This window comes from Sinohyriopsis cumingii, chromosome 2 (assembly GCF_028554795.1).
Source record: "Sinohyriopsis cumingii isolate HCF-2022 chromosome 2, ASM2855479v2, whole genome shotgun sequence".
Classification (NCBI taxonomy): Eukaryota; Metazoa; Mollusca; class Bivalvia; order Unionida; family Unionidae; genus Sinohyriopsis; species Sinohyriopsis cumingii.
The window spans coordinates 32,820,121-32,845,849 of record NC_142962.1 but is presented as its reverse complement, the minus strand read 5'-3'; the positions used below and the strand labels follow the sequence as shown (position 1 = coordinate 32,845,849).

The 25,729-nt window shown below is 33.8% G+C and overlaps 1 protein-coding gene across 1 annotated transcript in view; it reads left to right on the top strand.

The window, feature by feature from the left end:
• LOC149804586 (uncharacterized) overlaps positions 1-23,601 on the top strand; it is a 33,765-nt gene extending 10,164 nt beyond the window's left edge. Inside the window, exons 5-20 of the mRNA XM_089933127.1 lie at positions 1,211-1,339; positions 1,796-1,918; positions 2,309-2,427; positions 3,232-3,336; positions 5,001-5,127; positions 5,813-6,014; positions 6,705-6,849; positions 7,537-7,701; positions 12,409-12,479; positions 16,048-16,294; positions 17,910-18,099; positions 18,783-19,040; positions 19,717-19,844; positions 20,386-20,508; positions 21,054-21,280; positions 21,690-23,601. Of these exons, the coding sequence (XP_089789253.1) occupies positions 1,211-1,339; positions 1,796-1,918; positions 2,309-2,427; positions 3,232-3,336; positions 5,001-5,127; positions 5,813-6,014; positions 6,705-6,849; positions 7,537-7,701; positions 12,409-12,479; positions 16,048-16,294; positions 17,910-18,099; positions 18,783-19,040; positions 19,717-19,844; positions 20,386-20,508; positions 21,054-21,280; positions 21,690-21,769 (2,439 nt within the window). The 3' untranslated portion in view covers positions 21,770-23,601. The remainder of the gene's footprint in view (positions 1-1,210; positions 1,340-1,795; positions 1,919-2,308; positions 2,428-3,231; positions 3,337-5,000; positions 5,128-5,812; positions 6,015-6,704; positions 6,850-7,536; positions 7,702-12,408; positions 12,480-16,047; positions 16,295-17,909; positions 18,100-18,782; positions 19,041-19,716; positions 19,845-20,385; positions 20,509-21,053; positions 21,281-21,689) is intronic.
• Positions 23,602-25,729: the final 2,128 nt, after the last annotated feature.

Sequence of the window (25,729 nt, the reverse complement as noted above, 5' to 3'; positions counted from 1 at the left end):
TAAACCTAGCACTGAACTTATTGTGTCTTATGTGGCTGGCACTAAACCTAACATTGAGCTGATTGTACCTGATCTGGCTGGTACTAAACCTACCACTGAACTTATTGTGCCTGATCTGGCCAGCACTAAACCTAACATTGAGCTGATTGTACCTGATCTGGCCAGTACTAAACCTAACATTGAGCTTATTGTACCTGATCTGGCCAGTACTAAACCTGACATTGAGCTGATTGTAACTGATCTGGCTGGTACTAAACCTAGCACTGAACTTATTGTGTCTTATCTGGCTGGCACTAAACCTAACATTGAGCTGATTGTACCTGATCTGGCCAGCACTAAACCTAACATTGAGCTGATTGTACCTGATCTGGCCAGCACTAAACCTAACATTGAGCTTATTGTACCTGATCTGGCCAGTACTAAACCTGACATTGAGCTGATTGTAACTGATCTGGCTGGTACTAAACCTAGCACTGAACTTATTGTGTCTTATCTGGCTGGCACTAAACCTAACATTGAGCTGATTGTACCTGATCTGGCCAGCACTAAACCTAACATTGAGCTGATTGTACCTGATCTGGCCAGCACTAAACCTAACATTGAGCTTATTGTACCTGATCTGGCCAGTACTAAACCTAACACTGAGTTGATTGTACCTGATCTGGCCAGTACTAAACCTAACATTGAGCTGATTGTACCTGATCTGGCCAGTACTAAACCTAACATTGAGCTTATTGTACCTGATCTGGCTGGTACTAAACCTAACATTGAGCTGATTGTACCTGATCTGGCTGGTACTAAACCTAGCACTGAACTTATTGTGTCTGATCTGGCTGGCACTAAACCTAACATTGAGCTGATTGTACCCGATCTGGCCAGTACTAAACCTAACATTGAGCTTATTGTGCCTGATCTGGCCAGTACTAAACCTAACACTGAGCTGATTGTACCTGATCTAACCAGCCTAAACTTAACACTATGCAATCTGTCACCGAGTTAAGTGTACCCTGATCTGGACAGCCCCAAACCTAATCTGAGTTTATTGTACCTGGACTTAATGCAAGTATGATTCGTTGTATCACACTCGATCTATCCATCTATCTCTAATAATTTTTACAGAGAAATATATTTCCGACAATATCAAATGATGAGTTATATAAAACATCCTTTCATTTGAATAAAGTTTACCCTTCCTGTTTTATATTCTCAGATGACACTTACTGTGGAATCTGCCTGCCTCCTTTATTTCACATTCAGAATTTGCCACCAGGCCCACTTCAGGTTGTGGAATCATTTCTTTCGTGATTTCAAGAATATAGTCATCATGATTCTTCTATTGGTAAGTAATCCATTAATTGAAGATGGTAAAGATATGCTGGTAAAATTGAAATATACACAAGTAAAATGAAAATTAAATGTATAAAATTATGGCATGAAATGTGCCATCAAAAGAATGTAACTCTTCATCTTGTTCAGAATGTAGATGATTAAAATTATTATATATTCATGTATGACTTTTCACTAATATAGCATTCTCATTCGGGAACTACTTTCCTGTATTGTTGTATAGTGCTTTAAATCAATGTCAAGGTCACTATCCTATACCAGGCAATGTTGCAGAAGGACAGGTCCCAGGGGAGATGGTTAAATGATGTATGCTATGTTATATAATATTGGGGGTCCTGGATGGCTGAGTGGTCATAGGTGTTTCTGGAAACTGCTTAGTTTACAGCACAACTAAAGTACCATTGATTATGGGTTTTTGGCCGACATTGTCTCTATTTTTCTTTTTTAGTTGACCTTTGTTGACATGTCCAGCTTCATTATCCAGATAATCCTGCAATACAATTTCAGTCCAGTGAGATGGTCAAGGCTGCTGAGACCTCTCTTTATTCTAAATTTTCCAGATGGAAAAGAGGCAAGTATAAAAATTATCATTAATTTGGGAGATATCTTAATTAGACTTCAGTTGTAGTATGGATCATAGTTATCGCAAAACAATTTGGTTTTCTCTTAATATTATTGGTTCAACATAATGCAAATGATCTCTGAAAAATCTATGTTCTTTCATTCTTTCATAGAGATTTTCAATAATTGTTGCCATTGTTAAAATATTTCTTGTATGAAAATGCAAGCAAATTTAAATATTGAATATGACAATGATGACAAATTTGATTGACTTATTTCATTATTGTCAAGCATTATTATATAATTACTCAAAACACAGTTTTAAAGAGAATATGTTCATGTTCTTTCAATTATATTAATGACATTGAAACATGGTAAATTTGTATACTTTTACTTTTAGATTCGGCGAGCTTGGAGAAATATCCGTCGAACAGTTAGGGAGATTCTTCATGCGTTGTTTCTCCTAGTCTTCACAATTCTCTTGTTTGCACTTGTAGCATTCAAGATTTTTCAGACCAGGTATCAGTAATATTTTTCTTCAATAAACTAAATATTGAAAAAAATATTATATTTCAGATTTAATTTTAGAAAGTTGGCTGTAACTTCCCTGATATAGTAATTGTTAATTTTAAAAGTTATTTTTTTTGCTGTTAAATAAAGCTGAGTTTCCAAAGTAACCATACATACGTACAATAAATAAAAAATGATTGCAAAAATTGCTTTTTCAAAATCGTTGTAAGCTACAATATTGACCAAGATCACATCGGTAGATTGTTACATAGGTAGATAAATAGATTGATTTGTGTGGTTTCAAGATCACAGAGATATACAGATAGGTAGAGAGTCTTATAGACACATTGTTAAATAGATTCATGAGTAGTCACAAGGTAACATAGGGATAGATAGATATATTGATTTGTGCATTGTCAGATATTATTAAATCATATTTGTTCCTCTAGATACTTATCTAGTTTATCATTTCACGTAAATCAAAATAATTCTTCTGTTTTGTTCAGTTCTTATTCCCATCACCCTCGTATAGTGTTTACGATTTCCATACATCCCTATCCCATCCATTGTGAATTTCATTTCCATTCAATAAATTTATAAGGACTGCATTTATTTTAGCCAAGTTTAATATAAGGCTTTACATTATGAAGGTATAGGTCAGGTTTGATCTTTTGTCACATGACCTCTGTTTGATTTAAATCCTTGCATTTTAGTTGCATTTTGTGACAGAGCATCCATGTCTGAAAAACATAATCATAGTCTTTTTCTTAAACACTGAACTAAATTGGTAAATATTTTGTTTTTGTGCTGCAGAGATGATATTGTTTACCCTGATGGAAGACCATATTTCAAAGAATATGCTGAAAGTTTCTGGGATCTTTACGTGTTGCTTACCACATCTAACAATCCAGATATAATGTAGGTATGACTTGTCCAGTGATGATTTATAGGGGGGGGGGGCAATTGTATATACAAAGAGTTACATCTGCATAAAAGAAATAAAAATATAAATTATTCACTCATTGTCAGTTAGTCATATGTTTTCTTCATTCCAACAGAGACAATTCATTATAGAGGCCTCATTTAAATAACAAAGCTGTAGCCCAAAGTGTCATTATGGAATAAATCAATCTCTTGAATCATTCTTAAGAGCAAGAATGTTGATGTCAGCAAGGTTAACACAAGGTGTATTTATCCATGAGGCAGCAGTTTATTAGGCATTCATTTCTATCATGTTAGAGCAATGAAAAGAGAAATAATGTACAACCAAAACAAAAATCTCCAGTAAATATACTGTATATTTGTCCACTGACCCAAACAAATTATTATACAGTGTGCTTAACAATCTGAATAATGGTCAATATATTACAGTGTAATCATTGTGCTCCTGGTTAAAGGAATCCTATTCTACTTTTAAAAAAAATAATATTTGTGATGAATTTCTAATTGTATCACCTTATGGCTTTGGTATGAATAAGATTTTTTTCTTTTCCATCCAGTCAAAATATATTGTATTTTATTATCATCCACCATTGTCAAGGGTTCACATACTGAATTGCACGTCCATGCATTCTATATATCAATTTACACAAATCAAAACATTGGTCTCATAACCAGACTTGGCCCAGAGATTACAAATTGCACACTTAAACTCAGACTCGGTTCAAACTTCTCAACTCTGATTGGCTGATGTCAAATTACTGACCAATGAGAAGTAAGAATTTGAGTTGAGCTTGAATTTATTTAGGGTGAACATTATTTGTAATCATGGGTCCTGGAGATCACACACTTCCTGTCTTAAATTTTTTATCAACCAGTCAAGAAAGACATTATTTTTATGAGGTTGGATTGATAGGAAAATATTGGAATCTGAAACCCAGACCAGAAATTTATTTTCTATAGGTTTTGTCTAGAGCTCACAAAATATTTACAGTATTTACAGTTCATATCCTAAATTCTGATCCAAAATTATAGAATTAGATTTGTAAATGTGAATCATTGTTCCAATAAAAAAAAAAAAATTATAAAATCAAAGCAGTTGTTGTATATTCACGGGTTTATATAAATGTTTTTTTTGTTTTTGTTTGCAGTAATCTAATATCATTCTCAAAAGGTGTTTTTTTTCCCCATACTAACACAGTTTCGTAACTCTGGGGTCTGATATATCCAAACACACAGATGAACTAAAAATTAGGGCATTTTTGGGGGGGTGAATTATTCATCATCAAGCTTCCTTTCTCTTCCCCCTCCCCCATCTTTCCCAGGGGCAGATATTGAGGTGGGGTGGTGTTTAAGTTTCTTTCTAGTTAGATGGTTGAAATACTTACAATGCAGGAACTTAAGTTCATCCCCATGGTCATCACTTGGGGTTCCTTTACACACATCCCTTGTGTACTTGTTAACATGTTGTTTGTTGTCCCTATGTTTACTATTGCAGCTGATAAGATTTAGTTTTTCTATGCTTACCTGATTTTTTTAATTTAAAAAAACAGCAGACTTTGATTCCAAAACCAACTCATTCATAACAGTGATTGAGTCCCTTCATATGATCTTTCGCATTTCTTTCATTCTTTTTTTTTCAGGATGCCTGCATATGACGAGAGCAGTTGGTTCAGTGTTCTATTTACTGTTTATATCATCATATGTTTGTACCTTCTGCTGAATATATTCCTTGCTGTGACCTACAACAGTTACCGGGAAAACATGCGGGTGATTTATTTCCTACCTACAATAATCCATTTAGCTTAAGAATTTAGTCTTCAGTATGTTTGGTGATTACGACATCGGCAGGTAAAATATAACACCATTGTCAAAAAGACAAAGATTCAGAATACAAGGTGTTGTAAACATTAAATGTAAGCAGAACATGTTATCACAAAATTTGATCTAAAGTGAAACTGGTTCATATCTAAGTGATATTTGACAAGTTATAGTACACATAATATACTGAAAGGGAGCAACCCATCAGAAAATATTGAATTGAACTGAAATTAAAATATTTTTACATCTTTTGGGGTAATTTTGAGAATTTTTATTTCATTGTTTCTCCTCATGATCCTTGCAATTATACAGACTTCTTTATTATGCAGTGGATTCTTTGTCAAGCCAATCCTATCGCTAATCATTGATGATATTTTAAATGCCTGATATTAAAAGAACTATACAAACATGCCACAAAACAATAATACACATCAAAATTACTCGAACCCTATATCAACCGAACCTAATTAGTGAAATGTGCACATAGCTTATGCAAACAGGTAACGTTGTCCGCTATTAGCCAACATTTCAGCTACTTGACAATATTGATAGTTTAATTATTGTCGTTATCAAATTTATTCATACAATGTCAAAAGCATACTATCTTCATTGCACATAATACATTTTTTAACAGCTAGATATACTTCAAAGTGTACGAGACAATCGATGTAAGCTCCAGCAGGCATTTGATGTGCTTAAAGTCAACCGTGATGGACAAGACATGGTGACCTACCAAACCTGGTGTAAATTGATCCGATTGGCTGAACCCCAAATGACCAAGGCCCAGATTGACCTATTTATGCTGGTTCTGGATGACGATAAGAGTGGACATATAAGTATGATAGCAGGACTCTCATTTGTTGTCCTAGTTAGGAATGACTCTTACATTCTCCCTGGAAATAGCATGTGTGTATTTATCGGTCTTCTTGAATCCTGTTCCAGTAATTTCATTATTTAGTGGCCCTTTCTGTCCCATAGAACCAGTCTAAAAGTCTTATAATTCACACACGCTGTTTACCAACAGATAAGAGTGAGTTTCACTCTTTCTTGTTGATTCTGATAGCGCCATTTGTAGTTATCAGCTCAAATGATGGCATATATTTACATCGTGGCTTTGTTTTTTGCATAGAACTAAATACATTGTGATATTTTGCTTTGAAAATTGTGCAGTTGTATTTCTGCTTGGATTTTCTGTGTGATTTGTCCTCACCAGAACTATGCAACAATCATTTTTTTGTTTTTGCAATCAATGTCGCTGATACAGACCCAACAAAATACTAACAATGCCTCTCTCTGAATAGCCCAGAAAAGTGTATATGTCACTATTTTGTCCAAAATATCAATTTGTACCATGTTCTGGAAAATTGTAAACAGTAATTGGTCTTTATTAATTTATTTTGATGTTTCAATGGAATTCATCGATTAAATCATATGTTCTATGTTAGAAAAATTTCATCTGTTATTCAGATTTACAGCTTCTCTATTCAATGGACCATAGACATTAATCAATTTAATTTTGCCGACAGGTAAGAAGGAGTTCATGAACGTAGCTAACCTCCTGAATGTGCCACTTAAACAAGTTGAAGAGAGAATGATTTGGTTGGAGAGAAAGTTCCCCAATGTTTACTACTCAAGACCGATTGAAATCTTACAGAATGTGATAAAATCAAGGTAACTAAAATATATAGGGACAAGAAAAAGAAAAAAGTTCTTTGCACCCACCTTTTGTTATTTTAGTTGCTATCTTGGTGCTTAAAAATATCACTTTTGTAATTTTCTCAGTAACTTATTTGAGAGGATGCCAGTGTAAATCTGCGTTCCAAAGGCCAAATTTATTAATAAAACTGATGCATCCGAGAAATTCCCTTGCATGTTTACAGTGACACTGCATCATTAGTTTCCAGCTCACATGTGCATAAAGTTATTGATTTATTTATTTACAGTTGATACAACCATAAACGGAATGCCTCTCATATATGTACATTTGACGCATAATTTTTACTCACTTAGGAACATGAGAAGTCTTGATTTTAAATATATCAATATATGCAAGCTTGTTTACTGCATTCCAATACATCTGTCTGGAATAAAGTGTTTCAGCTAACATGAAAGTACATGTATATTGAATATTCAAATTGGACATGGTTTCAAAAGACAGAAATAGTGAATTACGCTATTATAGTTAAGTCTCTTCTGAATGTTTAAATGTTTGAATACTTCTTTTGGAGGCAGATTACACTCGTACATTGTATACATAATTTCCTTTTCCTTTTTTCAGTTAAGAACACGCATTTTGCCATAAATACTGTTGTCAAGGTTTTGAATTATTTTAATTTAAATATGTTGTTTTGGTTTCAGATACTTGGAATACACCTTGAATTTGATTACCATTACTCACGTGATCCTGATAGCTCTTGATATCAAGCAAGCTGATTGGATCTTCGTTGGAATTTTTACACTGGAAATTGCTCTGAAAATATTTCTTCAAGGGCCTGTTGCATACTTTGAAAGTTTTGTTCACATGTAAGTGTTTGCATTGAATTTGATGTTACTTGTATTTCCCAAAAATCCAATGTGTTGTAATGAGTTAACAGTAAATCAGTTAAATTAAAGCTAATAAGGTACTATTAATAGAAATGTAAAACTCGTAAAACTAATTGTATAGAATAGGAAACAGTTCATATATATATATATATATATATATATATATATATATATATATATATATATATATATATATATATATATATATATATATATTATACATAACCCCATGTCTTAGGGTGGCTCTATATAATTGCACTGCTTGAAAAGCCGACCACAAGAGATGGGGATATGTATAAGAAGTACTCATAAGGCGGGACGGCATGATCATGTATTGCCATGAAGCTGAGAAGATTCACTAATTTCTTTACTTCTAGTGGGTTCAGTCGGCTCCTGTAAGATTTTCAATATTTGTACAACTTTTCTCTGAACTGGCATATTAAGACTTGCCAGTACTATGTACTAATGTTTAATACAGAAATGTAGGAAGTAGTTGTAAGGCAGGATGGCATGATTGCCTGGAACCATGATGTTCATACTAACGGTAGGTAATGACAGCCAGCAGTAATCTTTTTTCAACAGTTCCCAGTGTGGCTTTAGGTATTTGTTTTTAACTGACGACAACCATGTGATGAGTATGAGTACAAGTAATGCATATCAATATTGGATTGAAAGGCAAATAATAGATTTTATACTGAATTAAGAAGATGTATATATGATACACAATTTTTATTAACAATTGTACGTTATTTATAATTAAGAAGTGGAATTCTTCACTTGTATATGAATCAACAATATCTTCAAAATAATATTCGAAGGTTGTCAGTGTGGTTGCATAGTTAAGAGATTCTATGAACTTTTGGTCTGGATCCCATGAAAAGAGTACATTGTCTAAATATATTGGGCAGCTTTTTTCTTCTCATCTGCATTAGCTTGAACTGTTGAATTGATGGTGGCCAGAGGACCCTCCACATCCCCCCCACCCCATTCAGGAGCTGGGAAGATTCACTATTTTCTTTGCTTCTAGGGGGTTAGTCAGCTCCTGCAGGATTTCCAATATTTGTACAAATCCACTCTGAACTGAAATAGGAAGACTCACCAGTCCTCCATTCTGATGTTAAATATTCAAATGATTACACAAAGGACTGACATGCTGGAATAAGCCAGCAATGTGGGACAGGCCTAATTCCTTAGTTTACTCGATGATGTTGCATAATTCTATTTGGAAGAATTTAGGATTATTGAGGTTCTGGAAGATATATTTACACATTTGCTTGAAAATCTGAACACTATTTTACAATAACTATATGAAATGTTTGGAATTAGATGCAACAGGATGAAACCGGGTTGGGATTGGATTTAGTAAAGGCACTGAGAGCCATTTTGTTAATGAGATGTTTACTTAAAATGTAATAGAATGATGAATGAATCTGACACCATACTCATGTGCACAAAATCCAGCATTGGATTTTACAAAATGATGTGCACAGAGATAAACAAATGATTAAAAAAATGATATCATTCCTTACTGGAACTAATCAGAACATGTGACTTCAAAGAGTAACCAAATGAGAATCAACACATGGGACTTGTAAACAAATATAATGGTTGATATATGGATCTATCACTATGGATGAGCAATGTATGAATTTGTGCACAAATATGAGCAATGTTTAATTCCATCACCAAGGGAGACCCAAGTATAGAAGTTGTTGAAAAATATGATAATGTATGTATTATTCACAAGTAGGATGTATGTATTATTCACTCATATAGGAACATTGAGTTATTGATTTCACTCATATAGTGATAATGAATAATAATGATAAAACAAATGGAACAAAGTATATGGTGGCATCCAGTCGATGACAGAGATGTTTTCCAGGTTTCTCACATCACATGGTCAAGGAGGTACCATGCATGACCCGCCCCACCCAGTCTGCCGAAGGATCCCTCAAGAGCTTATTCCCTGCAGACCCATTAGTCTAGATGCTTTGGTCCCTCACTGGGAGTATGCCAATACTGTCCTCAAAGCCAACATCACCATCGAAAGCAAAATACAGATTAGATAAAACCCTACAGAGTTCTCTAACATTCTAAAAGCTGAAGTTTTGACAGCGCCCTGACAAAACATGTATTTTGATAAAACAAGGTCAGTTTACTCTTTAAGTACCCTGGTTGTGTTTTGACAGCGCCCTGACAAAACATGTATTTTGATAAAACAAGGTCAGTTTACTCTATAAGTACCCTGGTTGTGTTTTGACAGCGCCCTTACAAAACATGTATTTTGATAAAACAAGGTCAGTTTACTCTATAAGTACCCTGGTTGTGTTTTGACAGCGCCCTTACAAAACATGTATTTTGATAAAACAAGGTCAGTTTACTCTATAAGTACCCTGGTTGTGTTTTGACAGCGCCCTTACAAAACATGTATTTTGATAAAACAAGGTCAGTTTACTCTATAAGTACCCTGGTTGTGTTTTGACAGCGCCCTGACAAAACATGTATTTTGATAAAACAAGATCAGTTTACTCTATAAGTACCCTGGTTGTGTTTGAAAATCTACAGCCAGAGAATATGAGGTAGTCGGGTTTCTCACTGAAAGCATTGTGCAGTGTTGTGTGAACCAAACTCAGTAGTTTCAAATAGCTACAGTCAAAAGTAACTACCTTCAGGTGATGCTGTATGTGGTAACAAAACCCAAAAATAGCTACAGACAAAAGTAAACTACCTTCAAGTGATGCTGTATGTGGTAACAAAACCCAAAAATAGCTACAGACAAAAGTAAACTACCTTCAGGTGATGCTGTATGTGGTAACAAAACCCAAAAATAGCTACAGACAAAAGTAACTACCCTGAGGTAATGCTGTATGTGGTAACAAAACCCAAAAATAGCTACAGACAAAAGTAAACTACCTTCAGGTAATGCTGTATGTGGTAACAAAACCCAAAAATAGCTACAGACAAAAGTAATCTACTCCCAGGTGATGCTGTATGTGGTAACAAAACCCAAAAATAGCTACAGACAAAAGTAATCTACCTTCAGGTAATGCTGTATGTGGTAACAAAACCCAAAATTAGCTACAGACAAAAGTAAACTACCTTCAGGTGATGCTGTATGTGGTAACAAAACCCAAAAATAGCTACAGACAAAAGTAATCTACCCTCAGGTAATGCTGTATGTGGTAACAAAACCCAAAAATAGCTACAGACAAAAGTAATCTACCTTCAGGTAATGCTGTATGTGGTAACAAAACCCAAAAATAGCTACAGACAAAAGTAATCTACCTTCAGGTAATGCTGTATGTGGTAACAAAACCCAAAAATAGCTACAGACAAAAGTAATCTACCCTCAGGTGATGCTGTATGTGGTAACAAAACCCAAAAATAGCTACAGACAAAAGTAATCTACCTTCAGGTAATGCTGTATGTGGTAACAAAACCCAAAATTAGCTACAGACAAAAGTAAACTACCTTCAGGTGATGCTGTATGTGGTAACAAAACCCAAAAATAGCTACAGACAAAAGTAATCTACCCTCAGGTAATGCTGTATGTGGTAACAAAACCCAAAAATAGCTACAGACAAAAGTAATCTACCTTCAGGTAATGCTGTATGTGGTAACAAAACCCAAAAATAGCTACAGACAAAAGTAATCTACCTTCAGGTAATGCTGTATGTGGTAACAAAACCCAAAAATAGCTACAGACAAAAGTAATCTACCCTCAGGTGATGCTGTATGTGGTAACAAAACCCAAAAATAGCTACAGACAAAAGTAATCTACCTTCAGGTAATGCTGTATGTGGTAACAAAACCCAAAATTAGCTACAGACAAAAGTAAACTACCTTCAGGTGATGCTGTATGTGGTAACAAAACCCCAAAATAGCTACAGACAAAAGTAATCTACCTTCAGGTAATGCTGTATGTGGTAACAAAACCCAAAAATAGCTACAGACAAAAGTAATCTACCTTCAGGTAATGCTGTATGTAGTAACAAAACCCAAAAATAGCTACAGACAAAAGTAACTACCTTCAGGTAATGCTGTATGTGGTAACAAAACCCAAAAATAGCTACAGACAAAAGTAATCTACCTTCAGGTAATGCTGTATGTGGTAACAAAACCCAAAAATAGCTACAGACAAAAGTAATCTACCTTCAGGTAATGCTGTATGTGGTAACAAAACCCAAAATTAGCTACAGACAAAAGTAAACTACCTTCAGGTGATGCTGTATGTGGTAACAAAACCCAAAAATAGCTACAGACAAAAGTAATCTACCCTCAGGTAATGCTGTATGTGGTAACAAAACCCAAAAATAGCTACAGACAAAAGCAACTACCTTCAGGTAATGCTGTATGTGGTAACAAAACCCAAAATAAGCTACAGACAAAAGTAATCTACCCTCAGGTAATGCTGTATGTGGTAACAAAACCCAGAAATAGTTTCAGACAAAAGTAACTATCTTCAGATAATGCTGTATGTGGTAACAAAACCCAAACACATTTACCTTCATATTTAATGCAATAACATTAAGTACACACAGTTCCTTGACACTAGAAACATTCCTAAAATTGATTACTATTTTATCAATAATAATACTATTCATTTATTATTATTATTATTATTATTATAAATCCACATTGAAACTTCCTATTTCAACTCTGGTTCTTTTCTGTGCATTTTAGATTTGACTGCCTGATCACCATGCTGTCCCTTGCAGGCCACATATGGAATGAGATACAAATGGATCATAAATGTAACATATTTTTAATGTAATTTTTTTAAATATTCTATTTTTAATTATTACAATTAAGCTGTGTGTGGTTTGAAAAGTGAAAGAACAGTGAAGTATCCATATATTTCAATACTGCAATTTTTCTGTGAAATATTTATTCAAAAGTTAATTGAAATTATATTGTTATAATTCATCTATTCCTTGTCTATTTTACAATAATTATGAATCTCCAATACAGAAATGATGAATCTCCAATACGGAAATTTATCTAGAAATGTACTATGAGTCCTTGTATAGTTTAGACTTGCTTAGTTATAAATAACAGGAGGAAAATGCAATGACATTTATTTTCTATGCTGTTTTGCACAACACCAGAGTAGTATCCATTTTGCAATAATGTTTATATAACTTTCTATGCCTCTTTGCACATCACCAGAGAAGTATGCATATTATAATGACATTTGAAAATTTTCTATGCCTTTTTGCACAGCACCAGAAATGTGTGTATTTTGTAATGATGTTTATTTTCTATGCTTTTTTGACCAGCACCAGAGGAAAAATCAGCAATCACATTCATTCTTATGCTGCGGATTTTTAGAATATTCAAATGTCTGCTTCATTTTAAAAGGTATGATCAATGAAAATAACAGCAGCAAAAAAGGGAAAAAAAATATTTTTATTCACATCATCTAACTTGGGAAAAGTTTGATTAATGAAAATAATTTGGAAGAAAGGGCTTCATATCAATGTCCCATCAAAAACAATCTCTGTCCAAACATTTGGATTGATAACTTCTGATTAATTCTCTCCATTTCTCTGTTATGCAATGACAGAATAAAATTAGCAGTTGACAGATATTTTAAAATTCTCTCCATTTCTCTGTCATACAGTGACAGAATAAAATTAACAGTTGACAGATATTTTAAACTAAAATGAGGGCAACTGACAATTATGCACTTGACGATAAAGTTTGTCTTAGCATTTTGTACAAATCTATATGTTACAAACTACTTAACATGCTGCAATTTTTATCCTGTTTATTTTTTCTTTTCTTTTTCTCGTTTAACTTTCAAATACGGAGTTGATATTTTGTGTCATGTTTGCATGTAGTTGATGAACTACGAATATTATAACAAGCTATGCATATTTATCCGGAGACAGTATGAATCAATAAGCTACTAATGTTGTGTCAACTTTTACGTGTGTGCTAGAAGTCATCACAGGTGTTGTACTGTTGATCTATTACTAATGTTTGGCCACCACCTATACATTAAACAAAGGTTGAAAAACAAAAGTTCCTGATCAGTGTTGAGCCCATCTACAGTTATGGAGGTCCCAAGCTCTGGTCCTGCTATAAATTTTTGCCTGCTAGATTTGGGCCTTTTGCAGCAGTATTGCAACTTTCCCGAGATTAATGTAAGTCTTTTTAGGTGAATTTAATTTTGATCATCTTCTCTTCTATTGGATGACATTTTGGTTAATTCTGCATCCACTGAAGAACACATCTTGAGACTGTAGTCTGTATTTAGTTTTGTTTGATGGCAGGTTTAAAAAATCAAATGAAGCAAATGTTACTTCTTCAAGACAGAAGATAAATTTCTAGGACATGTTTTATTGATATATAGTAGAGTCACAGACTCAGACAAAATTAAAGCAGTCAAACATTGGGAGGAGCCATATGCAAAAGGAACTAAGGTCATTTCTTGAGCTTGATGGTTGCTATTGGATGTTTGTCCACCAATTCTCCCCGATTGCTTCCCTGTCACAGGCAATGCTGGCTAAGCAGGAAGAAGAAAGGAAGACATAAATTATTAGTAGAGAAGACAAACTGTCATTTTAATAAAAGTGGACTCCACGATGCCAAAGTGATTTAGAAAACTTAAAGGAGTGTTTCTGTTAACGGACTGGGATATTCTGACTTCACTGTTCCATTTGTCTGGGAGATGGCTGCAAGTTTTGAAGAACTTGTAGCATTTCTGTCACAGGATCAACCCAGTTTACATGATTATAGCATTTAGAACACTTAGACTAATGGAAGACAAACACAGAAAATTACAGTTCAATTAAATTCGAGTTGCAAGCTTTGAAGTGGCTGCCACTTGAAGGTTCTGAGATTATCCTCTTGGAAGACAGTGCATACTTTATACTAAAAGTAATCCTCTATGTTATCAGAAGAGGTCCAAACTGGAAGCCATTTCTATGCGGTGGGTTTTGCAACTGGCGCAATTCAATTTTAATGTCAAATACAGAAGTGGACGTTAAAATAAAATGCAGATGCACTGAGCCAACAGATAAAGTCATTGTCAGATGAAAAGGGTTTACTCATTCAGGATAATGCAAATTCAATATTTCTTGACTTTTAAGAGGAAGTTCACAAAATATTGAAATAAAAGTTGGTATACAATCAATAGTTCAATGAACTGTCACATCAGCATTCCCCAAAAATGAGTTTGTTGCACATCATCTACAATACCCAATTCTGTCACGAGTCTTGGACTGATTTAAAGGTAACCACAAGCACACTGTAAGATAGATAAAAGAAGACGAAACCAGTGAGACTGTAAATGGCAGGATTTGAGTGAAGAAGGGTCTGTACTGTGCTTCAGGATGAAAGATCTAGAACTTGGACAACACAAAGTGTTTATTACACCAGATTCTATTCAACTATAAATGCAATGCTGGAGTCCATACATTCCTTGAGAACTTTATCCATAGAGATGTTACTGGCCTGGTATAGAGCAAGAGGACAAGAGAGGGTGAAAGATGCATGTTAGAAAAGATGCCTATGATGTCAGTAAGACGTTCTGTCAGCAGTCTAGTCACAAATAAGGCCCATGGTTTAGTTCCATTAGATGTCCCTCTCCTGGACAAGGCTTCAGATAGAATAGAAAATAATTTGGTTTTGATTGGTGTATTTAACAAATATAGTGTTGTATTTTCGACTAGAGGTCAGAAAGAATCAACTGTTGCAGAATTACTGGTCAAATAATGGTTTCAGAAATATGGAATTCCCTGTCGTTTGAACACAAGACTTTGAAATTGAGGTTGTCCAAGAACTATTTTCAGATTTATGGGATCCAGAAGTCGAGAAGAACCAGATATCATCCGATTGAAAATAACAATGTGAACATCTTAACCGAACCCTTCATGACATTCTAAAAACTCTTTATAAATAAAAGAAAATGGCCTGAATATTTACCTGAGTTCATATTCTTGTACAAATGCATGCCTCATTGATATACACATTCTATGGGATTGTTGTTATATTTTCTCATGTTTGCAAGGGAACCACGTCTCTCTTGTGACCATTTTCTGGCGATATTAGAAGAAACTCTACACACTTCAGATGAGTGTATTCCTGAGCATCAACAGCCTCTTGCTAGAGCAACCAAATTTGCATGATAAACAATGGCAAAGTAAAATCATAATAGGAAGTAACTGCGCAAAAGTACCATACAGGATAAAAGTTTTCCTATTTGAGCCTGAGTTTTGCTTCAGAATCATCAACCCGGACTGAGCAAGGGTCAGGATGTTTAGAATCCTAGTCCATACAAAGTTTAAAATTTAAAATAATATTTATCTCATTCAGCTTTGCAGATGGTAATGGACGAACTAAAACTGTTATCCAAAATTGAAATATGGGTTGCTAGAGAATTGGGTCATTATGATGATAATGATGCAGCTGTAGGCAACTTTACAAGTGTGGAGGAAAGTCAAGGTGGACTTGGAGGAGACAACAGCTTCGAAGAAAGCTATTTTTGCACACTAAAAGAAAGAATACTAATGGAAAAGCAGGGAAAGCATGTCCTTATGTTTGTGAGGCAGCAAAGTTTCCAGTGAAGGTGAGCTTCTGTTTAAAGCTGGTGTTCCTGACAATGTAGGGACGCCTATAACTGCAGGTCATACTGCAATAACAGTGTTGGACGTGGAAGAAGATGTTTCAGCACAGCCTGCTGAGGAACCAAAAGCTGAATCTAAGGCACCCTGAGAGGATAACAAAAAATAACTGCAGGGATAGTCAAATTGACATTATTTTCTTCAATCAGTTCTCAATTCTAACAGTGCACGCACAGAGATAAATAAGCACAATTGCAATCAAAGTCACGTTGTGTGCATTCTGAGTACAAAATATATGATCCAGCATGATTTCCTAATTTTCATGAATTTAGCCTCGCCCTCACAATGTTAGGTAAAAATTACCTCCCTTTGTAATACTTTGCAGCCAGGTTGGAGTAACACCCCACAAAAAATACGTCTTCTCCCAGTGTAAACATGGTTTATATACACATGTAGAGATTGTGTTAAATAAATGATGAAGGTTATTTCTAGAGTGTGGTTATACTTTAATTAGTCTTGAAAGTAGTATGGAATCAGTATTGTGAACCTACAGTTTAATTTTTTTGTCGATGAGGGCATCAACTATAGGCATGGAAGAAATGTGGTACTGAAAATATTTATTCATTTTGAATACCTATGTTGTAATGATGTATATATCAAGTTCATTTCTGCATGTAAGGTCACTGTGGATGTGTACAATGGCAGTACTTTTCTATGTAATCCCCAGAATGTGCACATGGACGTTTGTGTAAGTTTTTAATATTATTCCGCAGTTTGCCAACTTTGCAAATTAATATGGTACAATAATTTAAATGTAAATCATATAAATATAAATATTGCAGATTTCCTCATGCTATGAATGAGTTTCAGAACCTGACCAATCAGAACGCTTCCCACTCTTTTGAGGAATTGTCACTGTAGAGTTTGTCAGTCCTTTCAGGCTGTTGGACAGGTCACATGAAATCACTAAAGTACACATTATGAGTTGGACTGTTAGCTGGCTTACCATTTTTTTTACTGAGTATATTTTCAGTGGGATGTGCTTGTGTTTCCTTTTAATATGACAACTTTTCATGCAAAATTATTTTTCTTCTTATATGATTGCTACTGATTTTACTTTCAAAATTGTAAAAGGGTAAATAGGTCAGCGCTACACATCACGTACTATCTCGTACTTATTGTGAGTGTTAGGCTTGTAATCATGCAATAGCTTTAGTATGTATTATTTTGATAGCTTCTGTCAATTGCTTAAGTAACAGTTTCAGTGCTTCTCAATTACTTCATGTGTATCAGACGTTTATAGTGGGCAGTTTATGTTTTTAATGTTTTCGATAAATCAAATGCTTGTCGCTACTGTTTCATACCATGGTACTGAAAATATTGTTTATTTGAACCCGACATTAGCAATGTTGAGATCACTCCAGTGATCTAAGTGGTTAGTGTCCACCTTGGTTTCCTTTGTAACAGTGAATGTGTAGAAATAATGCGACGTCAACTAGTGTGGGTTTGTTTTTGTATTTTAGACCCCATCTTGCCATTTAAACTGCATTTTATAACTATAAATCACCTACAGAATAAAAGTGGAACTGAAGTGGTGAAATAATTTGGCTCTTTCTTTTCGACTTGCAACATATCCAAACTTACTATTGCAAATGAAATGCCAAAAATACTTAAAATAGCAGATGTTACCTCGAGTTGTACCAATAATTTCAAATTTTTAAAACTTACTTTCAGCTTTGACCTGATTTTCAAAACAGCATCAAACGTCTTTGTATCGATAGTAACATACTGCATCATACTTTTCGTAAGTACCGTTTAAATATAGTGGAAATACATTGGACTCTATCTGCCTTGGATGCGAAAGGTCAATTGTAAGAACCCTGGCCAAGGCATAACAAAGACATAAAAGGGTACTTACAGCTGCCTTACTTGGTGCTCAGCATTAAGAGGTTAGTTTAGAACATCGTAGTATCGTAGTGATATGACTAAAATTTTTAAAGCTATGTTCAAAATCTAAATCACACGCATATAATAAACAAAAACTTCAGAATTTTCTCATTGTGTTTGCTTAGATAAGATTTTAGAGACATTGTAATATGAACTTAATTATCTATGTTTGAAAACCTCAGTATATTGAATTACTTACTTGAACTTGCATCGTAATACTATAAAATATTGAAATTACATCATTAAAATAATCAATTCCCATAAGAAATTAATTATTCTGTTTGATATTTTATTTCTAGTAAAACACTTTTTTTCAGCCAAACAATTCAATGTTTTCGAAATGGTTGTAAATTTACTTAGAGCATATGAATGTATTTCAGAATCAAATGTAATATCCCGCACGCATTTAGGACCTTGGTAATGTTTACACTCAATACGAAACCGATCATTGTTTATAGATTTAAAATAAAACATTTATAATATTTTGGTGAATTACACATGTGACACATACAATACATGAACTAATGATATCTGTTTCAGATTGTTTTCTACGTGTATGCCATTTTGGGCATGGAATTGTTTGGGAACTACATTAGATATTACGGCTATAACACATCAGAACCTGATAAGCTGTTTTGTGGTAATCCAGCGCTAAATGGAAGCACTTTTTATGCACTCCGATACTGTAAGAACAATTTTAATGATATATTTTCTTCGTTCGTCGTCTTAGCAGCACTGACAGTTGTAAATAACTGGCATGGTATCCTTTGTATCGTCATTGTTAGGGTGATATTGATACATTAACGTTGATTTATTATATTTCTGGTTCGAAAGTGTTTTAATGCTATTACATTTCATTTATTTAACAAAGAAATTTTAAAAATTATGACACTGAAGTTAAATTACAGCTTTAACTACATTACACTTTTAAAAAAGTCAGATGAAATCCTCAAGGATCTTCCGAAGTTTAATTTCGTTTGCAATCATGAACATGGAAACACTGTATATTCCTAAAATGTTTTTGTTGGAAATATTTTAAAATATATCCTGTTTTATATAGATTTTGTACGGATTATCCTTGTATCCTTGTATTACAGAAACAATAACCCATTAATTTATAAACCTTTATTGGAATTGGAAGACAGTTGCAGCCAGGAAAAATTCCCTTAATCACAGAGAATATTTGTAATCAGATAAACATATATTTATTGGCATTTTATACTAAAAAAACAAGTTTTTCTCTTCATGCGTAGAGTAAATGATTGCTTGACTCAAATCAAAATTTTACCAGTGTTTAAATATGGAGTTGAACAAAAGGGCTTTATTTGTAATACACAGTCTTAAAATGAATATATTTTTCTATTTCTGTAATTGCCTTTTTTATTTAAATCTATTGGCAGTAGTCACAGTTATTGATAGGCCTTCATAAATTATTTCAATTAACACCTTGGGTATCATACATTCAGACATATGAAATAGAGAAATGAAAAGTGTCTCCTTAACAATGCCATTTATTGCTGAGGGATTTGTGTTGGTTACAAGCAAAGTGGCAAGGTTGTATTTCATCTCATTCCATGTGGTAACCGTAGTTCTTGTATTAAAGTAAGTTTATTCGGTTGGATTTACCACATAAACAATTTAATACTGGTCACTGTATATGACTTATAAAATTGCTGCAAACAACTATTTTTGCAATTTGTCTTGAAAACCAGAATTCTAGAAAGCCAAAGTTTGGCTTGTGATCCAGGATTTTTTAGAAGCATTTTTCAATACAAGTAAATGGACAAAGAAATGAAATAAATAAAATAAAATACACAAAGTAGGACAGCAAGAAAGTATATTTTCTTCGATTTGGATCAACACCATAAGGTGTGTACGGCTTGCTACTTCTGGAAAATTTTAAAGATCATATACATTCAGAGTATGAACACCCTTAAAGTCATATGCTAACACCGATGGAAAGATCAAAATGATAAAATCACAATTTAATAATGATTTTTGTGTGGTAACTATATATAGAGTGTTCAGCATGTGAAGAAAAAACCAAATAAATTTTTAAAAAATTATTATTATTATTATTATTATTATTATTGTTAAAAGACTATATGAATATCAGTTACTTTGCCATTGCTTTTTTTCTCAGCATTATCACTGCCTTTATCTTGGATATGTTTATCACGGAGCTGTACATGCAGAAAGCGGGAAAGCTTGATAGTGTTGTAGAGGCCAAGATCAAAGAACTTGGATTAGGTGTGGAAGAAAATACGTACGTTTTATATTGTTCCCTAAGCACTTTCCTCTAATTATGGTTTGTTTGTAAATTCAAAAATTGTATTAATTAAGTTAAATTAGAACATCCTCTGTTTGTCCTGATATGGTGATATTTCAAACCTTAATAGACAAGTCATATGCCTTATCATTCTACTTCAAGTCCATCTCAAAATTAAAGTGCATAGACATACATTTAGATGCATATTATTCTCTGAAACTTAAGGGTTGCAAAAAAATGACAGTAAGATGGACCAGTCATTATCCATGCTACAAGTGACTTATCACTTCTTTGAAGATTTCTTTGTTGATTCTCGCCCAAAGGTTAACTTGTGACCTCTTCCCTGGTACATGCATGTACTAGTGTATGGAATCATGAAAAACACATTTAGCTACATCAAATAGTCAGTCTAATACACTGGCATGTGGTTACAACATAAAAAACATCAAACAATGCACCAAATGTACAATGAAAATTACTGTATCTTTGCATCTCAGTAGCAACTTCATATATTTATATATTTCCGTCCGGTTTATTTCTAGTGGCATGGAAATTTCGAGCCCACTGTCTCAGCAAGAATGCAATGCACTCCACAGCTTGCAAGGTTCAGGGACGCTCACAAGATTGAAAAACGAAAGGATCTCTTCGAAATCCAAGAAAAAACAGGATATAACTCTTCGTAGAAGCTGTCGACGAAGTACCAGAACAAGTGTGCATTTACCAACATTGTCACGGTATGATGGCACACGCTTTGTCCTCCGTGAGAAAGGTATTTGTCTAAATTGTCTTTTTGTCTTGTTTTGTTCATTAGTTATATATACACAGTTGTCTCAAGAGAGTGTGGTAATTCGTATATTGAGTCAAGGCATGACAGTTTTAAGTTGTCATTATCTTGACAGTGCATACATGCATTTAGAATAAACCTTTTAGCGACCATAGTTAAATTGCTCAATGAGTTAATCAGTCTATGCGAGGAAATCGTTTGTTTACAGAAAATTAAATGAATATTTTAACAGTAAATCTGACTGTATTAAGAGACAGACATCTACATGTTAAATGGCCTAATAATCTGATAATTACTCCTCATTTATGTTTCATTAATCATTAACTGTTTCTTCATGTCACATAGCCATCTGAAAAAATATATTTAATTTACATAACAAATATTTCCATCGTAGGTTTCATAAAGGTGGAAGCCATGCTCCAAAAACTATTCGAGACAGAAGACTCTGCAGAAATTACAGTAAATGTGTCTTGAACAATCAGTTTAATTTCTTATCTGTAAATTTTGTGCGGCATATTCTGCTACTTTGTACAAGATGACAGGGATTCAATTATTTTACAGTAATCTACGTTTGGATTTCCAGGCATCAATCAGTCTATATTAAAAGTTCCTAATGAATTATTCACTAACATGAAGCCCGCTTAATGAATTTCATTAGAAAAGAGTTTCTGAGTCAAATATAAAAACTTCTAATGACACTTTTTCTGCTAGTGAACAAATGCCTCGGAGGTATGATGACGCATTAATTTACAGAAAAATTTACATTTTGTTTACTGGAAATTAACAAAACAGACCGTAATATGTTTGAACTACCACGACTATTTCTATGATTGGATTGACCATTGAATATAACTGGATGCAACCGCAACTTCTCGGGCAATCCTTGTTTGCTTAATGACAGACTTGGCCTGAATGGCACCTTTTGGTATACATTCAATCTGATCCATAGGAAGTATGGCTAAGTTGAAAATCATACTGTTGGTATATCAAGCTGTGATTTGCTCATGGTGTATGACTATGCATATACTTTTATTTGTAGTATATTATGCTTCTTGATCGGTTATAAATTCACACTTATTAAACATTACTGAAATAAGAAAGTAACAAAAACAAATGTTCATAAATCCCATTTTCTACATGAACTAAACATGTTACACGATTTCATAGAAATCCCCTCTGTATTCCTCTTTCTTTCTCTCTTGTGTCATAAAGGAAAACAATAATTGAAACTCTGTGGAATCAATGAGAAAAAAAGAATTTGAACTGGATAAAAACCTTGAATTTCAACTTACACAAAGAACCCTACAAGTACACGAGTACCTGAAATACAAGTGTACGCTTCGCCATGGGATTGTTCTAAACTGTTATACTACAAAGTTTGCAAGAGCCTGTCGAGACAAGAGGACCATTCCTTGACTAGATGGCAAACACCTCTTGTAATTTATGTTAGTGAGGGCCATACTGTAAATTCTTTGACTAGATGGCAAACACCCATTGTAATTTATTTTCGTGAGGGCCATACTGTATATTCTTTGATATATTCTTTGACTAGACGGCAAACACCAATTGTAGTTTATTTTTGTGAGGGTCATATCATAAATTCCTTGACTAGATGGTAAACACCTCTTGTAATTTATTTTCGTGCTCGTTAATAGTCAAATATTGCAATAAATGAAAGATTTTGTTAATTATGCAACAAACATTATTAAGGTTATGAATCTCATTACATATTTAATTGTCCTTATTTTCAAACTGAAACAAAACGTGACCTAAAAAATAAATATTACAGAAGGGAAAATAAATTACTTTCTGAAGAATTTGTTTAATTAAAATGGGATTGAATTTAAAAAGCTATGTACGTTTTTAAGAGTTGTCGTGTCCACATTTGATGATAGTGGCATGTATATTTGTCATTTAAAGTGATTTCCACTTGTACGATTAATAATTCATGCAATGAAAAATTGTACGTTAAACGAAATCTTTTTAATCACCATGTATATAATATCATATGATTGATACACTTACATGTCGTTTTATGTAACAGTTAAATAAAACAATAATGCCCTGAGTAATATTGGAACTTAACAAAACTTGATATGATGTTTAAGGCTGTTAATATTAGTTGAATAATCTAGTAAGAAACCATGTGTTGTCCAGAATACTTATTTACCACAGTAAACTATATCACTGGTCTTCTGTATAAATGCTATATCTATGTCACATGCAAGATTATCTACTTTTGATTTACTGTTTACTCATTTGTCATATTAATGGCTTTGGAAGAATAAACATTGTAATGTACTGTATTTTATTATATGAACATTTTTTCTCAGTTAAGTTTACTTTGTCAGAATCGTGCAATATTACCCGATACTGAACTCGCGTGCAAATACACATATTGCATTCACGTGCATAAAGGAACTACTTTCTATTGTAAACAAACAATGGACGCAGACGTCAGAACTTTTGATTTGTAAACAAATCATATACACTCGCGTAGTAGACACTTTACGTTATGGTTGTTTAAATTTGTTTCTGAATGAAGTAAAGCAGATGTTTCGTGGACTACCACATACCAGCTGCTTTGGCACATTCTGCGTTAACTTTTTTGATACAATGTTTCGGATTTAGGCTAGCTATACAACAGACGCAAGAAAGGGTCCTTACAAATAGCATACAAGCGACAAGGCATATACTGTCTTCTTTAGCTGGTGATAAGAATGGCAAAAAATATACCTACAGTTTTACATCCTGAATTTCCTCAAAATGTACTTTCTTAGTTCTGCAAATCCGAATTACATGAGCCATGTCATAGGTTCTCAATCTTGATTACACATTTCGAAATTATACTGTAATTTCGAATATAAGTGCAAATACATCCTCATTACTGCACTCAAAATGAAATAAGCATTAAATTCCATAGCGTCTTTTTGATAATTGCAATTGAAAGACTTCATATTTTCCCCCACATTATGATTTCAAACATTCAGTGTCAGAAACAGAAATACATTTGCAGATGTCAACATGCTTCTCCCTCGCTTCTTCAATCCGATGTATTTCATGTGGAATTGTCACATATAAATCCAGTCCATAATCACGAAATTTCGTAGAATCGAAAAAATACCAAAAATCTATTCATTCCAGATCAAATGGAAATGTTGTTGCAATGCGCATTCATTCAAAATATGACTCCAAATTAAAATTTTAACCAGACACGCCATTTTCTTTCGAAAACTAAGTTCAAATTTATCTGGGCGGAGTTATGTGCGCAGTAACAATGTTTTTGTTGTGCAATGACGAATTTGCGCTTGTGTATTTAGTTTGGAATACGGCATACATTCAGTTACTTTGTTTCTTGTAATGTATTTCGTTAATATAATTAACAAGGTCATGCAGTATTTCCATTCGAAAAACTCGTTCATATTTTCCCATACAAATGCAGTAACCTATAAGTATTGTATTGTTGTATTGTATTGTATTGTATTGTTCCGGTTTTGTTGTTTGTTTTTTTTTTGTTTTTGTTTTTGTTAATTTTTGGGAGGCGGTTTGTGTGCATCTTTTGGGAAGGAATTTGCTGAGGTTTTCTTTTCAGGTAGGATATTTTTTGTTTACCTCAGGCCGTCTTTTCAATTAATATAATGGATATAATATTTTTCTTTGAAAATTTCATATCAAGAAAATATATTTTGAGTTATTTAGGGTCATGAAATAATTAAAAAAAAACAAGCACCTAACACGGGTCAAAAAACAGATTCTCTCTCTCTCTCTCTCTCTCTCTCTCTCGCCTGTGATTTTTGAATCTTTATAAACCACTCATCCCTGATATATCGCGGAAAGTTATGCATGGATGTGCAAAGGAACTATGTCAAGAGCTTGGTGTAGCGGGGTGATGAATAGATGAATAAGAGTTATAATAATAATAATAATAATAAGTTATGGAATATATATCTGAGTAAGTATTATCGCAAAAGTTGTTTACGTCTGATATACTGATATCTCTCTGTAGTTTTCATAAGATGCTATTGGGAAGGTTAGACTTTATCATTTAGGCCTAACTCCTCACGAATTTTTAGTTGTACCATCCAATATCGTTCCTTGCGCTCGACATCGGTACACCCCAAAATTAGATTTAGTATGTAGCATCGAGAGAGACTCGAACGAGTACCCATTTTAGCTGTAGTGGTTGTATGTAGCATCGAGAGAGACTCGAACGAGTACCCAATTTAGTTGTAGTGGTTGATAGACACCTACTTAATATATTTCAATCAGTGTTACTCGTTATTTGAGAGAGAGAGAGAGAGAGACAGACAGACAGACAGACAGACAGAGAGAGTTACTGTACCTTGAAGGATCCACTGGAAATGGGAATCATGCATGTAAAGTATTGGTTTAAAATAAAATAATTTACCTTGGGGTGACAACTGTTTAAGCCAT